This window comes from Ctenopharyngodon idella, chromosome 24 (genome assembly GCF_019924925.1).
Source record: "Ctenopharyngodon idella isolate HZGC_01 chromosome 24, HZGC01, whole genome shotgun sequence".
NCBI lineage: Eukaryota > Metazoa > Chordata > Actinopteri > Cypriniformes > Xenocyprididae > Ctenopharyngodon > Ctenopharyngodon idella.
Window position 1 is genome coordinate 11,649,071 of NC_067243.1, and position 21,570 is coordinate 11,670,640.

Genomic DNA, 21,570 nt, shown 5'->3' on the forward strand with positions numbered 1-21,570 from the left:
TAGTGAAATGATCAGTTATTTTTAAAAAAAAATAAAAAAATATATATACTTTTTAACCACAAATGCTCATCTTGCACTGCTCTGCGATGCGCCACACATTACAGTCAATTTCCCACTACAATCAGGTTGGAAAGGTCACGCGTCACGCGTGTAGGCGGAAGTACCAAACAAGTGTTTAAGACTAAGTCAAACGTCCTTTACAAAAAAAGGTAAAACAACGATGTCGGACAATTTTGAAGTTGGAAGAGAAAATGTGATGGAGTTTTTCGCCCTACTGCGGTACTTCCACATTTCCAACGTGATTCCGTAATGCGCGGTGCATCGCAGAACAGTCTAAGATGAGCATTTGTGGTTAAAATGTATATAATTTTTTATTTTTTTTTAGAAAATGACCAATGTTCTCACTAGATAAGACCCTTATTCCTCGGCTGGGATCGTGTAGAGTTCTTTGAAGCTGCATTGAAACTGAAATTTGGACCTTCAACCCGTTGGTAGCCGTTGAAGTCCACTATATGGAGAAAAATCCTGGAATGTTTTCCTAAAAAACCATAATTTCTTTTCAACTGAAGAAAGAAAGACATTAACATCTTGGATGACATGGGGGTGAGTATTATCAAGAAATTTTTATTCTGAAGTGAACTAATCCTATAAGAAACTTCTTTCAAAAACATAAAAAAGATTTTTTAACAATAGTGCATAAACTGTATAGTTTGATTCATTTTGTAACACTTGATTTCTTATACATTTCTTCTACATATTTTTTTTTTTTCATTTAAATATAAATGTATGAGACAGTATAATTGTTATGCATTACATTTGTCTTCTCATGAGAACAGAGGAAGCAGGCAATTCATCTTGCAGCTATTTTTTTGTTCAGCTGACATTTAGGCCTTTAAAATGGTGTGTTTAGATCTGTTGTACCATGCTGTATTTGAAACTCCCCTGTAGGAAAGACCTGGGGAAAGACATTTATCATAGTAATGCATACCTGATATCTGTGGTATTGTGTCTGCGAACATCCACACAGAGCATGCATTCCGCCTGCTGTTGTCTGGGTTTTAACAGTCATGAGCCACAAGCCATATATTTTTTATTACATATGTCACATGTAGATTACATTTTGGAAAAATGCAGTGTAATATACAGTGTTGACAATATCTTGTCCAAAAATTGATGCAAATATTGATGGTAATAACATTTAAGCGCTAAAGCGCCAACAGTGGGCACGTGAGCATCAGAACTGGACCACAGAGCAATGGAAGAAGGTGACCTGGTCTGATGAATCACGTTTTCTTTTACATCACATGGATGACCGGGTGCATGTACGTTGCTTACCTGGGGAACACATGGCACCAGGATGCACTATGGGAAGAAGGCAAGCCGGCGGAGGCAGTGTGATGCTTTGGGCAATGTTCTGCTGGGAAACACTGGGTCCTTCCATCCATGAGGATGTTACTTTGTGGAGTCCGTGCCTTGAGGGGTCAGGGCTGTTTTGGCAGCAAAAGGGGGACCAACATAGTATTAGGAAGGTGGTCATAATGTTATGCCTGATCGGTATATATATAAAATACTTTATTTGTGGTAATTATGTAAACCTACCTGCATTTAGTTTGCTGAGATTTTCACAGCAGGCCGGATTTGTGAGCTAGAGATGCTTTGTGTTTTCTTGGGGGAGGAGAGTGAGGAAGCGGCACAGTCGTTTGTATGTAGGACACATGGTTGTCAAGTGGGTGTGTCTATGCACTGCAATCTGTCTTCTGATGGACAGGGAGAGGGTGTGTGTGTGCATTTACAGACAGGAACGCGTCCCACGGCCCCCTCCAACAGTCCTAGCGGGCCTTCTTCTGACAGCCAGTCCCGATAGTAAGCAAAGGATGTAAACACGCAACCAGGGACACCGCAGAAGACAGGCTCGCATTAACCTTGCCTGCAAATGGTTGCACACCCCCATGCTTTATTAATAGTATCTTGAGGGCGCTTGTATAGCACATGTGCTCGTTTAATAGAGACTGTGAAAAAATAACACTTAGACATCTTTGAAAACACACCCTGTGGCCTTGTCACACGGGGCTCTGGGCGTGTTGCTCTCAAGGCACGAGTTATTTTTAATTAGGCTAAAACATTGGGCGAACGATATCTCTTGATGCAATACTTAGCTTTCATGATGTTTTTTTTTAATCGATCGATCAATCAATCAGTTGGTCAATTATTTGTGACCCGTGCTGGCAAAATGAGTCGCAATGAGCAGATTTAAAAAAATAAATAAATAAAATCCTCTATTAAAAAAACCTTCAAAATGATGTATGATTTGTTGGAATCTGGCAAAAAATGACTGAGCTACACCTGTTTGAAGTCAATAGAGTCAGCAAAATCAATTTTGAGAAAAATTGAGTTAAAGTTTTCTAAAGGTTCCCAATCCCTGGTAATACCACCAAATTTGGGAATTTCTATAGGGAAAATGTATTCATCTTTTTTTCCACGATTCCACAATTGTTTGATTAACATTAATGAAACAGACAGCCTAAGAGCTACTGTACCACACGGATCTAAATATAATGTTACACATCAGATGTTTTCCCCAACAGTTAACCAAGCGTTCACTTACACTTGGAATACATGCCAAGGCAGATTTTTTGAAATACTGTAATTCTGTGTATATGTATAGGCTATATCGGGATCACGCTCTGTCTGAGTCTTTGTGTGCGGCTTCGGATCTGTCAGTCAGCGCGAGTAAGATCGTTTTGTTTACATCAGCATGAGTTTGAAAATCACATTTCATTAGTTCAGACTCATGCCATCGAGAATTCACTATTAATATTCACAAAGTTGGAATGCTGCACTTTACAACGATACCAAACTTGTGCTGAGGGGAAGCGCCAGTCGTCCAGAAGCGAGCAGAGAAAAACGGCATTTTTCATGGTCAAAGGAAAGGTATTCCTCTCAGAAAACGTACAAATAAAGATACTTTTAGATGTTTAATTGCTATTTGGAGCATTGGGATCGCTAGACGAGGGCTTAATGAACAAATTTTTTGTGAAAACCTCAATTTCGACCAAAATTGATATTTTTCACTTGTTTTGCCTGTAGCCTGTGCGCATTCTGACTCATTTTGCCAGCACCGGTCACATTTTTTATTCAAAAGCAATGGACTCTGGCAAGTCTCACAAAAAAAAAAAAAAAAAAAATCTGGGTCATATTTTGTCCAAATGTTACCCCATTGCATTGATGATATAGTATTGCATAAAAAATGAAACCTATTTTTAAAATCCTAATTTTAAAATAACCAGTATTTATTTATTAATTTATTTAGCTATCCGTTCATGAAAAGACCAGGTGTAAATACCCTCTGAAACTCTTTTGAGATGGATTTAAATCCAATCACTCAAACCACTTCAGAAGGTGCTTTGAGACGCATTCCAAATGAAACTGGACAAGTGTAAATGCATCTGGTTGTTGGTATCTAAATTTTACTCTTGTCAAAATGTTAAAAAATAAACGTATGAGAGCATGTTATAGGCTATATGACATGTTATAGCCAGATATGACAGCGCTACTGCAACACACATCGCCACAGATGAGTAGCTGAGTATCTCTTCGGGCCAACGGGATATAGCGCAGGAATTGAAGATCAGATTTGTATTCATTTTACAGAGACACATTTATGTGGCCAAGTGTAAATGGAACCATTTTAACAAGTCAGATAGCTATCCAATCAGTAAAAACACATGAAGTGACCAGGTGTAAAGAGGCCCAACATGTTAGTTTAAACTGAAAATATCCAGCAGGAATTAGGGATTAGATCTTCAGGTGCCTCATGATTCATTTTGAATTTGATTCACAAAGTTCTGAAGCAATTACAAAAAAGATTCTTAAATCATCTCAAGTTTTCAGCAACAATGCTCCAGATTTTCCATTTCCCGCTTACTCAATCCTTTTTTTTTTTTTTCTGTTTACTTTATTTTTTTTCTCAGACTTCAGAGAGTTTTAGCATTTTAAAAGGAATAATTTGTATAACAGTTGTAAGTGCATTAAGTCATCACGCTGGAGGAAATGACTTTGTGGTTGACTGGAAACAAACAGGTGCACTTTCAGATTCATTTAGCGTTGCTTTCGTTAAAGTCCAGCCTAACCCTGTTTTTGTATTGTTTTTTGTTTAGTTTTTTCTAACAGCGATTTACATGCATTTGAACCCAAATCAGCTTTGGTTTGGTCTGTTGTGTCATTTTCAGCGAGACCAAGTAAACATCTGCAGGAAAGCGGTGAGGGGAAAAACGGCCTAATTAGGATGAAGTCGATGTCCTGTATTCCCAGCTGCTCGCTATGTTTAGACAGAAGACGTCTAGCGTGGGTAACCTCTTCTCCTGCGTGCCCTCTCACAATGCAACCTGTGAGGTGAACGCAACACAACAGTTGGCGTAATAAGACAATTAGCCGCGCAATTTGTAACTTTCTTAATTGCGCTGCAAGCTGAAAACGTTTCCAGTGCACCCGTCACCTGCTAATTGTGAACCTATCACTCACAAGAAAATGGAGGATAGGAAATGGAGAAAAAGCCTTTCTCTTTCTTCTTTTTTTGTCTCAACCTCTCTACTGCCGTCTTTTTCTGTCGTGATTAAATAAATGATTTTTAATTAGTTTGGAAGTAATGCATGTGTTCGCCATCCTTTGTCTTAATCTCCACCGGTGCCATTGTGGAAAAAACCTTCTGCGACGGAGACTCGTACAATCGAGTGTGCTGAAATATTTACCATCGTCTTTGGACGCCTGCCACAAAGTGCAATTGCCTCGGCAGCCCTAAATGAAATTGTCCCTAATATGTTTCTGCTGATTAGGTGCTCTGTTTAGACAAAGAACGGGGCGTTTGCCAGCTAATACAAAAGGCTATCCTTGAGTGCTGTCCATTCATCAATATTTGTTTTTTCATCACAAAATTAGCCTTTCTGCTGGAAAAAAAAATAGAATGACTCGTAACTTTGGGCAGTAAGTGTTGATGTTGGACGGTGGCTTATCCAAAACTCCTGTTTGGAGTAAATACCAGATGCCGTCGTGGTCGGCCATATGGAGCTCGCTGCCTCGCAGCAGACTGGGAGATGGGAATGGAAGCAGGTGGAAGGTACAGAGATTAAAGACCCGCTCAGGCTGCCTTAAATCATGACGAGTTGCACTTCGGTAGCCACATTTAAATCAGCTCAATTTGACATTTCTATTCGTATTGTAAATGGGTCATCAACTTGTGTGCAACATTAGGAAAGGTTACATGGAAAAGTACGGCCAATGCATTATTGTGTTGCTACTGTGCTGTGGACAAGTTTGTGATATAGTTTGCATGCAACAGCTATAACTGTGTGAGTTTAAAATGCAAGGCATTTCCTCAAACATACAGTACCACTGACAGTGCTCTAAAAACAACCACCTTTTGGAAAGTTTTTCTTGGTTGCTTTCATTTCTCATGGTGACCATATGATTACTTTATAACATCCAGTGATTATCTGTACATCAAAGTCAGACAGGAGATGATCTGCAGATTATCTGCACCTGCCGTATCTAATGTTGTGGCGATATTTATTAGGGTGTGTGAGGTTACATTCCTCACTCAAGGGCAGAGCTGTAGTAAGGCTCAGCAGGGACTTGAACCGGCAGCAGACTGGTTCCTGCTCCATTACCCTGCCCAGTGGACCAACCGTGACTTCATTCATCTCTGTTTCAGATCTCCTGTGTTTAGATCATTTCATACTGCGGCCCCCGATGGGAGCTCACACAAAGATTTTGATGTAAAACAATGCAAAAGTGTGTGTATTTTGTGTAAATATGCACAACAGGCATACATTTTAGCAGTCGGGTTAAATCAAATGCATTCAGAGATCACGGAAACTATCTAGGTTAAAAGCGATAAGTACATGAACGCTGAAAAACAAATTACATCAAAGGGTTGCTTCAGTGCATCATGTTTTGAAAGGTTACATTGCCTCACATTACCCTTTACAATGTAAACACAAAATTATAGTATTTACAATACATTTGCCTTCAATGTGACATATTTAGGACTTGATATAATTTTTAATTGATTGGAATATTAATAATAAATATATTAATTTATTATTATTCATGTATTAAATTTATATTTAATGTTAATTTATTATAGTAATTTTTATTATATTTATAATTATTATTATAATAAATGATTTGGAAATAAAATCTCACAAACGTATAATTTTAACAAATTTCTGTGTGAATTGTTCGTAAAGATGACTATATGTCATAAAAGAGTTGGTTTTTGGTGCCACATTCCTTTAAGTTACCTGATCATTCTGAGTGACAGCAATCCGACTCATGAAATTCACACATTTCTCAATCTCTGTTTTGCAGCACTGCCCGCAGGTAGACTGTCACACAATCCACTCAATCTCTCTCTCTCTCTCTCTCTCTCTCTCTCTCTCTTTTCCCCTCAAGATGTACAGCACATTAAGCGCAGAGACATCGTGCTCAAGAGGGAACTGGGCGAAGGGGCCTTTGGGAAGGTGTTCCTGGCAGAGTGCTACAACCTAAGCCCCACTAAGGACAAGATGCTGGTGGCTGTCAAGGTAAGAGATGATCCCTCCATTCCTGCAGGGCCATAGCGCTCTCCAGTTACACAGGACTCATTCGAAAGGTCAAGCCCCTTTTTCCAGCCCCCTCGAATGACATATAAAGTTGATCCTCCTGTGCCCGCCAGAGAGGGCTTTCTTTCGGGGAACGATCGCTAGATGTCTTGGTGGTGGAGGATTTGTTGACTAAGATCAATGATGGAAAGAGCTCTGCTGTGCTCCGAGGAGAGATCAGCTACAATAGCGTTTAATATTTGGCATTGATATAAGGTTTGGGAGGGTATTAAGATATTGCAGTGCTGTGGTTTAGTCTTCATGACATAGACGGAGTGGAATGAGTCACCGCTGTGGGCAGACAGTTCCTGGATAGTGCCTTAACATGGTTTACCACATGGGACTGTTCACCAAGGTCAAGGAACTCAGTATCCAGTGAGCTGAGGCGATCTATTGAAGGAGGTCTTCAGATCAATGCTGATCTACAAGCGTGTTCAGTTGATCTGTCAGTTTAGAAATGTAGAAACTTTTCAAGGTTTCACAGATGCTGACATGTTGAAGTATGAAGTCAAACATATACTTGGTATTTTGTTGTGAGTATAGGATTTTTACATGAGGAAAAAATTAGAAGAATTATCAGCTTTATTATGTTATAAATAATATTAATCATTTAAGAAATATTATAAACCTACCTATAACCACCCACCCACCAACATACCTACCTACCTACCTAACCACCCACCTACCAAGATACCTACCTACCTAACCAACTACCCACCAACATACCTACCTACCTACCTAACCACCCACCTACCAACATACCTACCTACCTACCTAACCACCCACTAACATACCAACCTGCCGACCCACCCACCCACCTACCAACATACCTACCTACCTACCTACCACCCACCCAATCACCAACATACCTACCTACCTACCCAACCACCCACCCACTCTCCAACATACCTACCTACCCACCAACATACCTACCCAAACACCAACCCACCAACATACCTACCTACCCACCCACCCACCAACATATGCCACTGGACAATTCACATATGGTAGCAGCAAATGAACTTTGGCACACAATGGTCACTGAGCTGGCCATTAAAAAAAGCAGCTGACCAGAGCTTGTTTTAGTAAATTTAGCTTTATTATTTAATGTCTATTTATTTGTCAGTTTTGCAGTCTTCAATCAAAAGGCAGAGATCTCAATAAACTCTTTTCTCATTAGGTTCCTCCAAGACCAAACCTTGCTGTTCTTAGAGGAAACTAATGAGAAATGAGTTTGAGCTATGCAACCCACATTCATTTTATAGCTCTATACTCCCACTGTATTTCAACAATTGTGTTGTTTTCATCTAGGATTTGTAGGAGAAACATCTAGTCTGAGGCAAAGTTGATACTTAATGAAAGCTAAATCAGTCTCCTAAGCTTTGAAAGAACAACCTCAGAGCAATAAAACATTCCTCTGGGAAGCTGCTTGGCTTCATTGGCTTCATAGAGCTCCATCACAGCAGCTGTTGTTTGAAAGCCATCCAACTCACATTCAGAGAGGTCAAGTTTTTCCTTGTATTTTGGCCAAAGAGCTGCCAGCGTCTCTCTCATACCTTTGCTCTCCCCATCTCCACCTGATGCCCAAGACCTCCAGACCCTTATTACGAGTGACAGCCCCCCAGGTGGTGCTGGATTCGTCCCCTCTGCTCTCTCCAGCCTGTGCAGGTGGCCAATTTTGCAACACAGGGGTAATAAAGCATTATGGATAGGGATAGATACTTCGCCATCTGCGAATTGGTTCCCTCATCCATCTCGAACGCATGAACCTCTCTGCAATTCCTGATATGGATTAACCCACGGTAGCTCTAATTAAAATTAAACTGCGAGCTCTGAGGGCGAAACGCAATTATAACATAATTGAAGGAGCGATTCCTCACAAACACAACGTGATGCTGCATCTGGCTGCAAGAGCGTCTGGGAAACCAATTGACATATCACGGCCAAGGCCACAAAGGGGGGTTATTTTTCTGTGAGTGACAGAATATAAGATGACAAAAAGACGGATGTGTACAGGCAACTATTTAATCTTCCAGAAAAGGCAAAGAGGGGCACGAGCAAATCAGAGACGTCATGCTGGTCATTTGTGCATCTTCCTTGGCATCCCGAGGTTTTGGCCATGCATTTAAAATTCTGAAATATATGTGAACTGTTATGTTACCTGAATGATTTAAAACATTTTAGACATCTACAATATAATATTTGTGTCAACTCATCTACATTTTGTGCACCTACCCACCAACCAACATATGCATTTAAATATATTGTCAAAAATAGCTCAGCATGCTCCATTGGTTTGTGGCATATTGTATAAGATTGTAAATTGTTCAGGATTTATAAACCATTAGAGACGGATCCGTTTAGATACAGATTAGTTGGAGAGGTTAGTCTCGTTAACCTGATTAATTGTTCACTTGAATTATTTATTACTGACTGACTCATTTAAGCTCCCTTAATTAATTTACTTGTACTGTGAGTATCAACAAATAATAGCAAAGGCACATTTCATTCCTGTATATCCACAATATATCCTCCAATATTAATGATTTTATTGGTGTGTTTAATTAATATTTTAAACCTGCCTTAAAAAACATTTTTAATATATTTTGTCTAAAAATGTCTGATGTTTCAGAATAAATCCCAAAAATGTATCTGATTGGTCAAGATACTAAAGTCTCCAGAGATCTAAAACTCATTTCTCATTAGGTTCCTCCAAGTCAAAACTATGCAGATGAGTTTGACCTATGCAATCCACATTCTGTCTTCTGTTTCTCTGCAGACCCTGAAGGACCCCACCCTTGCGGCGAGGAAAGACTTCCAGCGGGAGGCCGAGCTGCTGACCAATCTTCAGCATGAGCACATAGTGAAGTTCTACGGCGTCTGCGTGGACGGTGACCCGCTCATCATGGTCTTTGAGTACATGAAACACGGAGATCTCAACAAGTTCCTCAGGTTTGTGGATGGGATTGACACACACACACACATTATGCCATAATGTAGTAATTGTTGTGCTTTGTAAAATGATCTCAAATACAAAGGGAATCAGTTATTATTGATTGAGGTCACAGACCAAGTGGAACATAATTATAGACCCAATGAATTCCAATGTGATGGTCTGGGACTTCTTACGATACAGACAACCAGAATTTTTCTGGAGTTTCATGATGGAATTGTAGTAGGCCAATGTTTAAAATCAATCAAAATATAACATTTTACTCTGACATTATCTAAATAGTTGATGCCAAAATCCCTTTAAGGCAAGTCATATCACTCGGCGGCCATCTTTGAAATTATTTCAGTCAAGCAGTACAGCTCCTATCTCTTTGAATGGGGAAACATCAAATTCTCCAAAGCTGTTCACCAAGCTTACGATTCAGGCTGGACCAGTCAATGCGCATGTGCAGTCATAAGCTTGCGTCTCAGAACACTGACAGTTTCTATAGCAACCGGAGCAGTGACGCAATGACTTTACCAATTGACCCTTTGGCGGGAGTTTTATTGACAGGCCGTCTGACCAATCATAACGCCGAATCCGCCATTTTGTCTGACAAACAAACCAGACAGGAGAGTTAGTAGATTAACGTCGGTGGACTTGAATTTGGGTGTGAAAAAGGTGTGTATTGACGTGTTTCCGCGGTTGAAAGAACATACCTTCTGATGTTCATTCATGTTTATTTCATGCAAAAACTAAGAAGAGATGATGGGTTTATGTATAGGTTTGTTAATGTTATAATCACTTTTTCCTTTTTTTAATGGTCTTTCAGTGACAAACTTAGTTTGGATGTCTCACCACAGGACAATTTCTCTCAAAAAAATTAAATGAATGACAAAAAAAATATATAATAAATCGAAAATTCTAGATCTAGCTATATATTGCTTTTAATTACTCACAAAAGTTTAGAAATTTCATATTTCTAGCAAGTAGCGATTGATTTTTTTTTTTTTTTTTTTTGGTAAAGCAATATAGGTAATATTTTAGTTCAAATAAGAGTTTAAGTTCAGATGACAAAATGGTTGGGGACCTCTGCATTAGAAAGTTGCATAAACCAGTTATGTGTCGTTTTCTTGTACTTGTGATGTAAAATTCAGCTTTGTGATGTCAGCAGGGCCCATCTGACTGTGATTGATAGGTTACAACCTTCCACAAAGGTATTGAACAAGCAATAGGAGGTGGATACAAAGGTGTACATGGTTTCTGACAGGGCTCTGTCGAAAGAGCAGAAATTGCTTTCTCTTTCCAGCTAGCAGGATTATGGGGGATAACAGGTTTCGTCAAAACTGCTTCATACGTAATGACACTATAAGGTGATAGATTCATGAAGGGGCAGAGGAAACTGACAGGGATGCAAATTGTATCATACAGTATTAGGTTCCTTTGAAGAGGAAAGTAATCTATTGGTAATTTGCATTGACTTGAATAGCCGCATTAGCTGTTTTTAATTTTGCATTGATTTGTTTTGTTCTGCATTCATGAATATAGCTTTAATTCTTATCTAATGCACTGCAAGAATTATTTACTTTTAAATATGTTGTAAGCACTCAAATACTTTTTGGGACCAAAGTGACAGAACTTAAATCAGTTGGGTCATTCTGACTTCCAGAGCTCATGGTCCAGATGCAATGATCCTGGTTGACGGACAGCCACTGCAGACCAATGGGGAACTGGGTTTGTCTCAGATGTTGCACATAGCCACTCAGATCGCCTCAGGGATGGTCTACTTGGCGTCTCAGCACTTTGTGCACCGTGACCTGGCGACACGCAACTGCCTGGTGGGCAACGGGCTGCTCGTGAAAATCGGAGACTTCGGAATGTCAAGAGACATCTACAGCACTGACTACTATCGGGTAAGTGCGGTTTTGTTTTCATAAATGCTTGAGCAAAATAAATGGTTGAGCAAAAATTGCAAGTTGGTAGAAAAAACTTTCATAAAATATTAAATTATACAGCACTGAGACAGTCTGAACCTGTATTTAGCTCATTGATTAGTCATCAAATATCCACAAAACACAAATTAACCCATTGTCAATTGTGGCGTATGATGGATCCATAAATGAATGCATAATTACTCATTTTTAATGACTTTTGAAAAGTTGTAATATTGATATATCCAGCTGCTTTAGTGTTTTAAAAGACCTTAATCAAATTGTTTATTTACAGTCGTTAGATTAGTCATACCAAGTGTTAATTAAGGACAAGGTTAAAAAAAATCACCATAGTTGTTCATTCAAGTTAATTTCAAGGTATTAAAGATACTAACATAAATACAAACAAAGCCCATTAGACATTTGACCAACATCTAAATCATACACAGAGCTCTGAATACAAGCCTTGATGATATATGACCATTTATTGGGTATTTTAAAAATACATTTGTCATATTCGTGTTTTGCAAGAATAATTCTGTAGATTTACAAACATAATTTGTGTATTCACAACCATATTTAAATGAAAGGAGTATAGTTTTAAAGGGATATACAGTAGTAGTTCACCAAAATTCTGTGATCACTTACTCACCTGTCATTCCAAATTCATATGACTTTTATTTATTCTTGCGTGAAACACTAAAGGAGATATTTAGTAGCATGTACAAGCTGCTGTTTGTCCGTGTTATGAAAGTGGATGGGGACCATGCAGAGACACACTTTTGGTGTAGGGAAAAGAGAGCTTGGACACTCTGCTAGGTATCTAAAGTCATATAGGTTTGGAACCACACAAGGGTGAGTAAATGATTATAGAAATTTCAATTTTTGGATGAACTATTCCTTAAAAGTTCAAGTATGAATTCAGACTTATCTACAATTCTGACTCATTCAAGCTCAATTATATGCTTCAGGCCCATTTGCGCTTCTACAGAAGATCCTCAATCAAAATCGTGTCTTTGCTTGACACAGACATGGGCCTCTCGGTAGATTTGGCCTAGATGACAGAGGGCTCAATTTGCAAGCTGAGGGCCCTAAATGAATTAAAATGTATGTCTTCACTTAGCGCTCAACAAGAGGATGAATGAGGTGACGCGGAATTTGCAGAGCTCCTCTATCGCTCGACTAGATTAAGTTGATTTGAACATGATTGTTCATCTCGCTGCTTTGAATGTGACTCCCATTTTTAGGGCACTGAAGTGAAATGAGAATTTTCCTCACTGTCAGAAGTGAAGGAATGATTCAAGAGCCAAAGTAAAAATGCAAACAGCTCAATCAGCATATGTACTGATGCTATCGGTGGCTTGTGGTGGACTTTTGAACTGAGGAGACAAATGCCATACTATGTATTACAAACAAGCCACATCAAATATCAAGTTTGGTTTATTTAAGTGGGGTTTTTTTAAAATATTTTTTAATGTGTTTTTAAAGGGGTAATTTCCCCTCTCTATACATTTTTTATTTTAGAATAATATAATATTTTAAATGATCATTTCATGCTTAAAATTGTCTAACCTTGCTTTCCCCAAGGTGGACAATGTAAAAGTGACCGGAAGCAAGAAAATATTTTGAATACGCTAGAGGGAAAAATAAACCTGATGACCAAAAAGCAGAAGCTGTTTACAGACATGTTCCTCAAAAGTAACATATTTCTAAATGCAGATCCTTCAGTAGACATGGGTTGTTTCTGTTCCCAGAGCATCAGTCCTAATTGCAATGGAGGAAATATGTTACATTAACAGTAAATGTCAAATAGACCATTGCATCTCATCTCACTTAATATATTCTGTGGCTTACTTTATTTTAATGGCACTGTGAAATGGCTGGTTGCACTCTGCAGCACAGAAGAGACAGCGATCAATTTACTGTTCCCAACAAACAGGAAGTAACCCAAACCATGACTGTTTTGCACAGGCAAACCTAAATGTCCATGCATCTACAAGACAATTGGCATTGATGCATAAAGCTGAGTAGCATGAGATATATTAAAGCATTTCATTCAATACAGAAAACTATTGATGAACAAATAAAATGGACTATTTCATCCACTGTTTGTGTTTGTAATGTATTTTTAGGATTATCGTTAAGCTCTATTGGATTACTTTGAGTCAAATCTGCCATGCAGAATTATATTTATGCGCCAGTAGAGCATTTCAAATCAGCCATATTGATATCATTTAGCATGTAGCCTTAAAAGTTGGCTGTCTATGTAGGAAGCATCTCATTAGGTTTCAGAAACAAAGCCTTTATCACTATTCGGAGTTGAGTCTCCTTGATTTACACAAATTGTTATAATATAAACCCAAACTTGATCTGCAGGTCTCTCTTAGTAGCTCCTAACTGCAATAGGCACATACGCCTCACTTCTCAGAACATATATAAACCAAAATGGCATCCAACAGCCCATCTTCTCTGACACCGGTGACATTCTGATGTGTTCATTCTCCAGAAAGAACCTCTACAAGGTGGTCTCCTGGGAATGAACGCAGTCAGTTAGCCCAGAGTCAGTATTCATCAACAGCTTGGCTTCCTCATCCATGTAATGATGGTGGCGTATAATCTCACTTGCAGAAGGAGAAGCTGTAGTCGATTTCGAGTTACTCAGGTTTTCTTTGTCAGTGTAAATTTGCGCTGAGGGCCATAATGTAGGAACCAAACACCTCAACTTCCTGCCAGCAAGACCTGGCAGAGCAAAACTGAGCTATCTTGCTTCAAACCCATCCGTGTCTTGAGCTAGACAGTTCTCATATGTGGTTAAAGGACTTGTTGCGGTTGAATACTCCATTAACTGATGGGTAACCAAGTTAATAGACCCAGAACAGAAATCCTTCACTCGGCATTATACATTATGCACATCTGTTAATGCATATTTGGCTGGTACATTGCAATCTCTTTTGAAACTAGCTAAGTAAGACTGAAAACTGCTTGAAATTCTAACCACATATGTCTATTTCCTCAACGCTCTTTAACTTCTGACGAGCACTCGTTTAATGACATCATCTCTCGTCAGCTGTTCATTGAAACAAACATGCTATTGATTTTAATATGCATTAATTACCGCTATGTGATTCCCATCCTCCTCGTCTACGATTCTTCCCCCCTCCAGACGCTAATTGTGTTGCCTTTCATCTGTGCCCTTTCAGATTGCGTTGGCATTTTTGTCACCACCCTGCCAGTTCTCATTCTGATCTCAACGAAGCCCCGCAGACTGATTTACATGCATCTGCAGTCTCGTCGTTCCACCTCAGATAAGATGGGGGGAGCAATCCGGGAGAAGCTATTCAGATGAATGGAAGTTCAATCAATACAATCGATTCAATTTCCCAAACACTCGAGCACAAATAGTTTCACTAAACAAAAACACTGAATATGTCTGTGTTTGGATTAGCATACTAACATACTACATATACTGTAGCCTACTTAGTGCACTTTTCTCTATAGATACATTGCAGTATACAACGGAGTACACTGTATCCCACAGTGCAGTGCACTTGACTTGACCTTACATTTCCAGTGTGACTATTGAACTGTGTAATAATAGCCGCAATTTTTTTTAACTCATTTGATCCAACTTCTAAATGTTGAACTAAAAATGAGAAATAACAGTTTTAATTTCCAAATTTATAACTGGATACCACTCACAAGATACAGTGTATACTGCACATTTAGTTAGTATTAGGGTAGTATTCCATACCAAACATAGCCTATGTCTTTTGGTTTTAAAGGTGCAATGTGTAAAATTTGGGAGGATCTATTGATACAGAAATGCAATATAATATGCATAAATGTTTTCAGTGGTGCATAAAGACCTTACATAATGAACCGTTATGTTTTTATTACCTTAGAATGAGCCATTTCTGTCTCATACACCGCAGGTCTGGCATGTTTCTACAGCAGCCCTAAACGGACAAACACTCTACAGAGCGCATTTAGTCACTATGTTGTTCTTTGTGTTTTTAGAGGCAGCTTGCATAGTCACTATGTTGAATACGCACAAAATAGTAGTAGTAGTCGTTGTCTGGTTTATTAGAAGCAGAAATTGTTCTTTGTTAGAAGAAGAAACCTCATTGCTTCAAACAGGCTATTCTCTGTTGTCTCAGACGACGACATCTTTGTCTTGTGTCAGCCAGACGGCCACTGTAGCTTCTCCGAAAGGGAGGGGTGTGCACCGTTAGTTGCAGTTCGCAACCTCTCTGCTAGATGCCGCTAAAATTTAAACATTGCAACTTTAAAAAATAGGAAGGTATTTGGACATTGGCACTGGCTAAATTCGGAATAGTATATTAGCATACGACTCTTTACAGCAGAAAATAAATCGGGTTCCAGAAGTAAACATTGCATTCATTTTCTCCATAGAAGAATTGATTTAGAAGAATTGATTTCTCTATAGAACAATAGCTTATAAACCTTTAAAGAGCTACAAAAGGATTATGAGATTAATCAATGGTATATGCTTTTGTCAAAGCCATCAGTCTGCATTATTTCAACTTATTTTTTAAATAATCATGTGTAACAGCGAAATTCTTGGTAAAAAAAATATATTACTCATTCTGCAAAGAAATCTACCCCAGTCAAGAGAATTGCGACAAAACTCTTTAGCGTCGCAGTCACTCCCATGAAACACTGCGAATGACGAATCAATTTAAATATCTGCATGTATAATCATATTTTGCAATAAATGTAAAATATATTCCTTCTATATCTATAGCCTACTCCAGTGGTTCCCAAACTTTTTAGCATGGAGTACCCCCTGAAGGGACTGCCATCCTTCTGCGCACCCCCTCTTTTCCACTTAGACTGCAGTCACACCTTTACCATTAGGGGACAATATTTGCCCCCTAAATTGATTTTCCAGTGCATATTTTTACCTTTATGAATAACTTTATAAAATAAATAATGTTTTAAATAAAAATGTTCAGTAGAGAAATATGCAATGATGGTAAAACTAAGTAAAACTTTTAAATATTAAACTAAAACCGCCAGTAGGTGGCAGCAAGTCACTGTTTTTATGCGTGAGTCATCGAGTCATTCATTCAGTAATGAAGCAAGTGTCTGTGAATAAATCATTGAATCATTGACTCTCACGATTCATTCAAAGCTGCAGAATTGTTCACAAAACAGACGTGTTGTAGTTCTGCTGTGGTTTTCGTTATCTATTATTTCATTGCAAAATAGAGTAAACACTGACAGTACTGTGTTTAAAATGTACGGGTTTTTTTTGACCTGTTGTATAATAATGTCACGTTTGCAGTCATGTGGATATTTGGGAACAATTGCATTTTTGCTCATTATCATCATTAAATACAAGAACTCACACAAGGTATGTTTTTGTATCGGAGAAAGTTTGAGTCTTGAATCTAAATTATCCACTATCTGTGTCTATTTGTTCTTCATGCGAGTAAATGCTAAATCCCCACTTTTACAAAGGTGCATTGTCGAGAACGGGAGTAATTTAGCGCGATTTAAGGCAGCAGACTGCACGCAATCTATCATATGCATGCTGCTTGTGTGGATACAGTAATTTTTGACTGCAAATGATGAGGTAATTTGATTAAATGTACTGGATTTAAGGCATTTTGGCAGTTAAAAAAACATGCTCGGTTTTAATATTATTTTAAGGTAGAATTAAATGAACTACTCAGTGTTTTATTCGCGTACCCCCTTTTGTCACCTCACATACCCCAGTTTGAGAACCACTGGCCTACTCTATCTAGACACTAATGCACTCTATAATAAAAGTAATATGCTATTTTGGCAGCTAAATTTGGAATTCCATACTCTTACTATTTTTTCAAAATGGCAGAAAAAAGTAAAAATAGTATGCTAGTATGCTATTCATTCAACAACCTTCTCTCAATGCCTGATCTAAAATGTAGCTCTTAGCTTTCTAATCAAAGGCTAATTGAAAACACAAAGAAAGAGAAATCTTTCATTTGACCATTAGCTTGTGATGTTTTCATAAGCTATTTTCTATATAATTTCTAATCAGGCTATGGGAGAAAGGACCTTGTACGGTAGCAGCAAGTTGCTAGCATTGCAGCTAATACAGTTAGCGCCATATTAGACTGTTTCAAGCTCTCCAAACATTGTTCTGTCTCTCTCCCTTCTATCTATGTCCATTATGGTGATCATACCTTCATTACCTTCATCCCTGGCTGACTTTTCCTGGCAAGGATGTTGTGCGCTAAAGCTAAAGTGGGCTGAGTTAGCCAGGCGAGCAGTTCAGTATGGCCATAGGGAGCAGTTCCTGCCCACGCATGGGGAGCGTTAGCAGCGGCCCAGTAGTACCCTGAACTCCATCTCACGGAACAAGAGGAGTGTTGTTTGACCGCAGCAGGACTGGCATATTGCTTACACCTCCTAAAGGGCAGAGGCGGGAGGGAAAGAGCGAGCCAGCGAGGGGAGGGATATTTGCCACACATCACTGGAGCCTGTGGGACAGCTTCCTCCTCTGTGAGGAACTGGCTGCGAATGAGAATCACAGAAGCGTAGCTGATTAACACACACAGTCTTATGCTGCCTTATCGTTCCCTACATTAAAGACATTACGCCGAGAAAAAACCTCCCAGACCTTTAATTATAGTGCATCTCAATGCCTCTATAGTTTCCTAATCACGAAGACGTTCATATTTTTGCTCTCATTATTCTGAGTCATTTGCAGTTTGCAAATTGAAATGAGTTGTGAGCTGCGTGGATACACAACCTTAGATTTTTTGTTGTTTATTTTATAAACAATGATTTATTCATCGTTAAACATCGAAAATGGTCACATATTCCTAATTCTTAAATTGACATCAGTGTACTGTGCTTAGAGACACGTCCTGTTGCCAAGGATACACTTTTGACAAAGCATTGTGGGACGAGAGCCAATGAACATTTTACCATAACCTCATTTATAGTTGTTTTTCTTCTGATTGTCTATTTTGTACCTAAATGCATTTATGATAAAAATAAAAGCACAATAAGTATCCTACAAAGCAAAAATTAGGCAGTCTGTGGATGTACATTACGCCGCAGGCTGCTTTGTATTCCTGCACACAGTCGATAGCCTGACCCCCATGTGAGCAAACCACTAATGAGCCTTGTAATTAATACGCAGTCGCCACTTACGAGTTGAAAGCCGCAATAACCACGCAGCCGCCATTGAAACGTCACTCTCAGTTGTCCTGCCTTGGCTGTAATTAACACAAGCATCAGACACGAAGAGGAAATAGATTCTAAACCAATCCAGTCCGGTGCTGGCCCAGGGCAGAGATGATTAATGTCTCGTTGTTTTAATCGATTAATATCTCGCTTAACATAGGGAAGGCCTGAGGGAGTCTTTATTTATGGCCTTTGATGATTTGGAGCTGTCAAGAACGTTTAATGGATATATTTGTTTTCCCTTCCTCCATCTTTTCTGGTTTCTCAGTTTTCTGGGTCACAGCTCGACAAATATTGTAAATAGATTATGATTAACTGGTAGAGATTTGTCAAACGGTAAAGATTTTCGTCTCTAACACGCTAACACGCTTACGTGATGTCGCTGTGCTGCTCCGTCACGAAAGCTTATCATTTGCATGTGTTTTTTAAGCATTGCTATTTAAAAACAAGTGACTTTAAACTGTTAAAGCGCAACAAGCAGCAAAAGAAAACTCATTTCAGTATATGCGTGCACTGTCAGACGCTGAGTACTGAACTCAGTGGGATTAAATGGGCAAATACACACACTTATGTGTCAAAATGGCATTCTTTGCGAGTGTCTTCATAAACAGTCATTTATGTCTTAAGTGAATGTAAATAATTGAGAAATTGAGAATTGAAAGCGCATGTATCAGTATATGAGATCAGTGTATTCAGTCTTAAAGTGACAGCAGCCTACAAAACCTGTAAAATATTATTAATGTTAATCAAACTTAGGCTAGTATTATTAATTTTTTGCCATTTTTTGCAAATTTATACTTGTCGTGTCATCATCTCTATTCTCATAGAACTATATAATTACCGTTATCATTATAGTTATTGTTCTTTGTTTTAATCAGGCCTTAAGAAATTATGAAATGCTGTGTCTATAGTTGTGGTGTGGACGTCTCCATTCTCATAAATTTACAATGATTATTGAAACTTTATAATTATCATTATAGTTATCGTCCTTGGTGTCGTACTAAAGAAATTACAAAATGCTATGAAAATGCTATGGGGGGGGGGGGGACTTTTAACAATGCTAGTTTTGAGAGTTTGTAAAGGTCACTAGTCTTTGACTGTCTTTGATAATCATGATCTGGTGCCCTGACAGGTGGGAGGACACACCATGTTACCCATTCGCTGGATGCCACCAGAAAGCATCATGTACAGGAAGTTCACGACGGAGAGTGACGTGTGGAGCTTCGGCGTCATCCTCTGGGAAATCTTCACCTACGGAAAACAGCCATGGTTTCAGCTGGCAAATAATGAGGTATGTTCATTTTATCGGTTTCCATAAAGAAAAATCCCTCCCACAGAAAGAAATCTTCTTTTTTAGCTGTTTGCTAGCCCTCTGGCTAGCTTTGGTCACGCGTTATTAGTAAACCACAACTGTATGACTGCCGTAGGTGAAAGCAAGGTGTAAAGACCCATTGCCTAGATGAGATGATAATAAAAAGCTTAATGGAGACAGAATGTCTGTACTGGACAAAAAAAACTGGAACTAGATTGTGAAAATAATGTAGCAATATGAGATACACAATGAGTCTTGAGGCTAATGTTGACTAAAGGAGCAAAATTACACAACATAATGACTGGTAGATGTGGTGAGGCTTTTAACACAGTAACTCAAGCTAATCTCGAACATGATTTCTTCCTATGAAATGAGCAGGAAGTACACATGTTGAAATGTCATGTTGTTAGCTTTTTCGTCGCACACATATTCCCTCGTGTGTCGTGTTAATGAGGAACAACACTACTTAATTTTCGGCTATTGTTCTTCTCCATGTAACGTTTCACAACTAAGGTTTGGATGAACTCCAAACAGCCACACACACATAGATATGCTGCTCTCAAACTATTCCATTGTGTCTGAATAGCAAAGATTATAATTTACCTTTTCACATAAATCTCATAATTACCACTATTGAACTAAATGTTGTTATGGTTAGACAAGAGCCTTATAATGTTGTATTCACTACTGATACTAAACTGGGCATTCATTTATGCATTCAAAACAAAATGTTGCAAACAAATATCCACATATGTTTACTGGGATTTTGTGTACAACGAAAAAGAAATTACATTGTGAGTGAATATAGATTGTTATAATATTAGAAGTATATATATATATATATATGGGTCATTGACGAATAAGGTTTTTAAAAGTGTAAAAAAAAAAAAAAACATAATGGAGATATAATTAATTTGGAAGTTTTATTAAGTGTTAACAATGATGGACAAAATTTGTCACCAAAAAAGTCCTTCAGTTTAACCAAAATTTTGGTTTTACCGAATGACACTTTTGGTAATACTGACTGAAGATATTTTCAAACAATGCTAACAGGCTGATATCTAATTAGCTAGCTAGTTAGCTTGCTAGCTAGCTAGCAAAATGACAGTCAAACATTTTATATTTAGTACAAGTTTTTGAAATATTACAACATTTTCAATGTTTTATTGCAGTTGTACCGAATTACCTGATGTTTCGGGACATGTGTATGAGCAAGTGCATGAACTTTTCAAATAGTTAAGAGAGAGTTAATTATTTTGCTTCATGACCATGTGGTCCTTTGCAGGCATCTGAATGATGTCACATCCATGATATTGACCACATGACTTGATCCAAAATGGTCCCTTTATATTGGTTACTCCGAATGACATCAATGACATTCATTTTTCCAGACATTCTTTCTCATAAAGCAATGACTTCTACACATAATTTTAATACCATTTTGCACTATGTTGATATATGATGTTATAAAATCATGCCAGAATAAAAAATACATATATTTATTACATTTTAAGATATTTTAATCACAAATGAAATGGCTGTATTGGCCTTTGGGCG

General features: G+C 38.3%; 1 protein-coding gene across 2 annotated transcripts in view; it reads left to right on the forward strand.

Annotated features, from left to right (window-relative positions):
• ntrk3a (neurotrophic tyrosine kinase, receptor, type 3a) overlaps positions 1-21,570 on the forward strand; it is a 221,842-nt gene that overhangs the window by 189,007 nt on the left and 11,265 nt on the right. For both annotated transcript variants that reach the window (XR_007928346.1, XM_051884523.1), the window contains exons 13-16: positions 6,451-6,581; positions 9,418-9,590; positions 11,240-11,483; positions 19,834-19,992. Coding sequence is in view for 1 of the 2 variants with exons in the window: in XM_051884523.1 (XP_051740483.1) it covers positions 6,451-6,581; positions 9,418-9,590; positions 11,240-11,483; positions 19,834-19,992 (707 nt within the window). In the remaining variant the exon portion in view is untranslated. The remainder of the gene's footprint in view (positions 1-6,450; positions 6,582-9,417; positions 9,591-11,239; positions 11,484-19,833; positions 19,993-21,570) is intronic.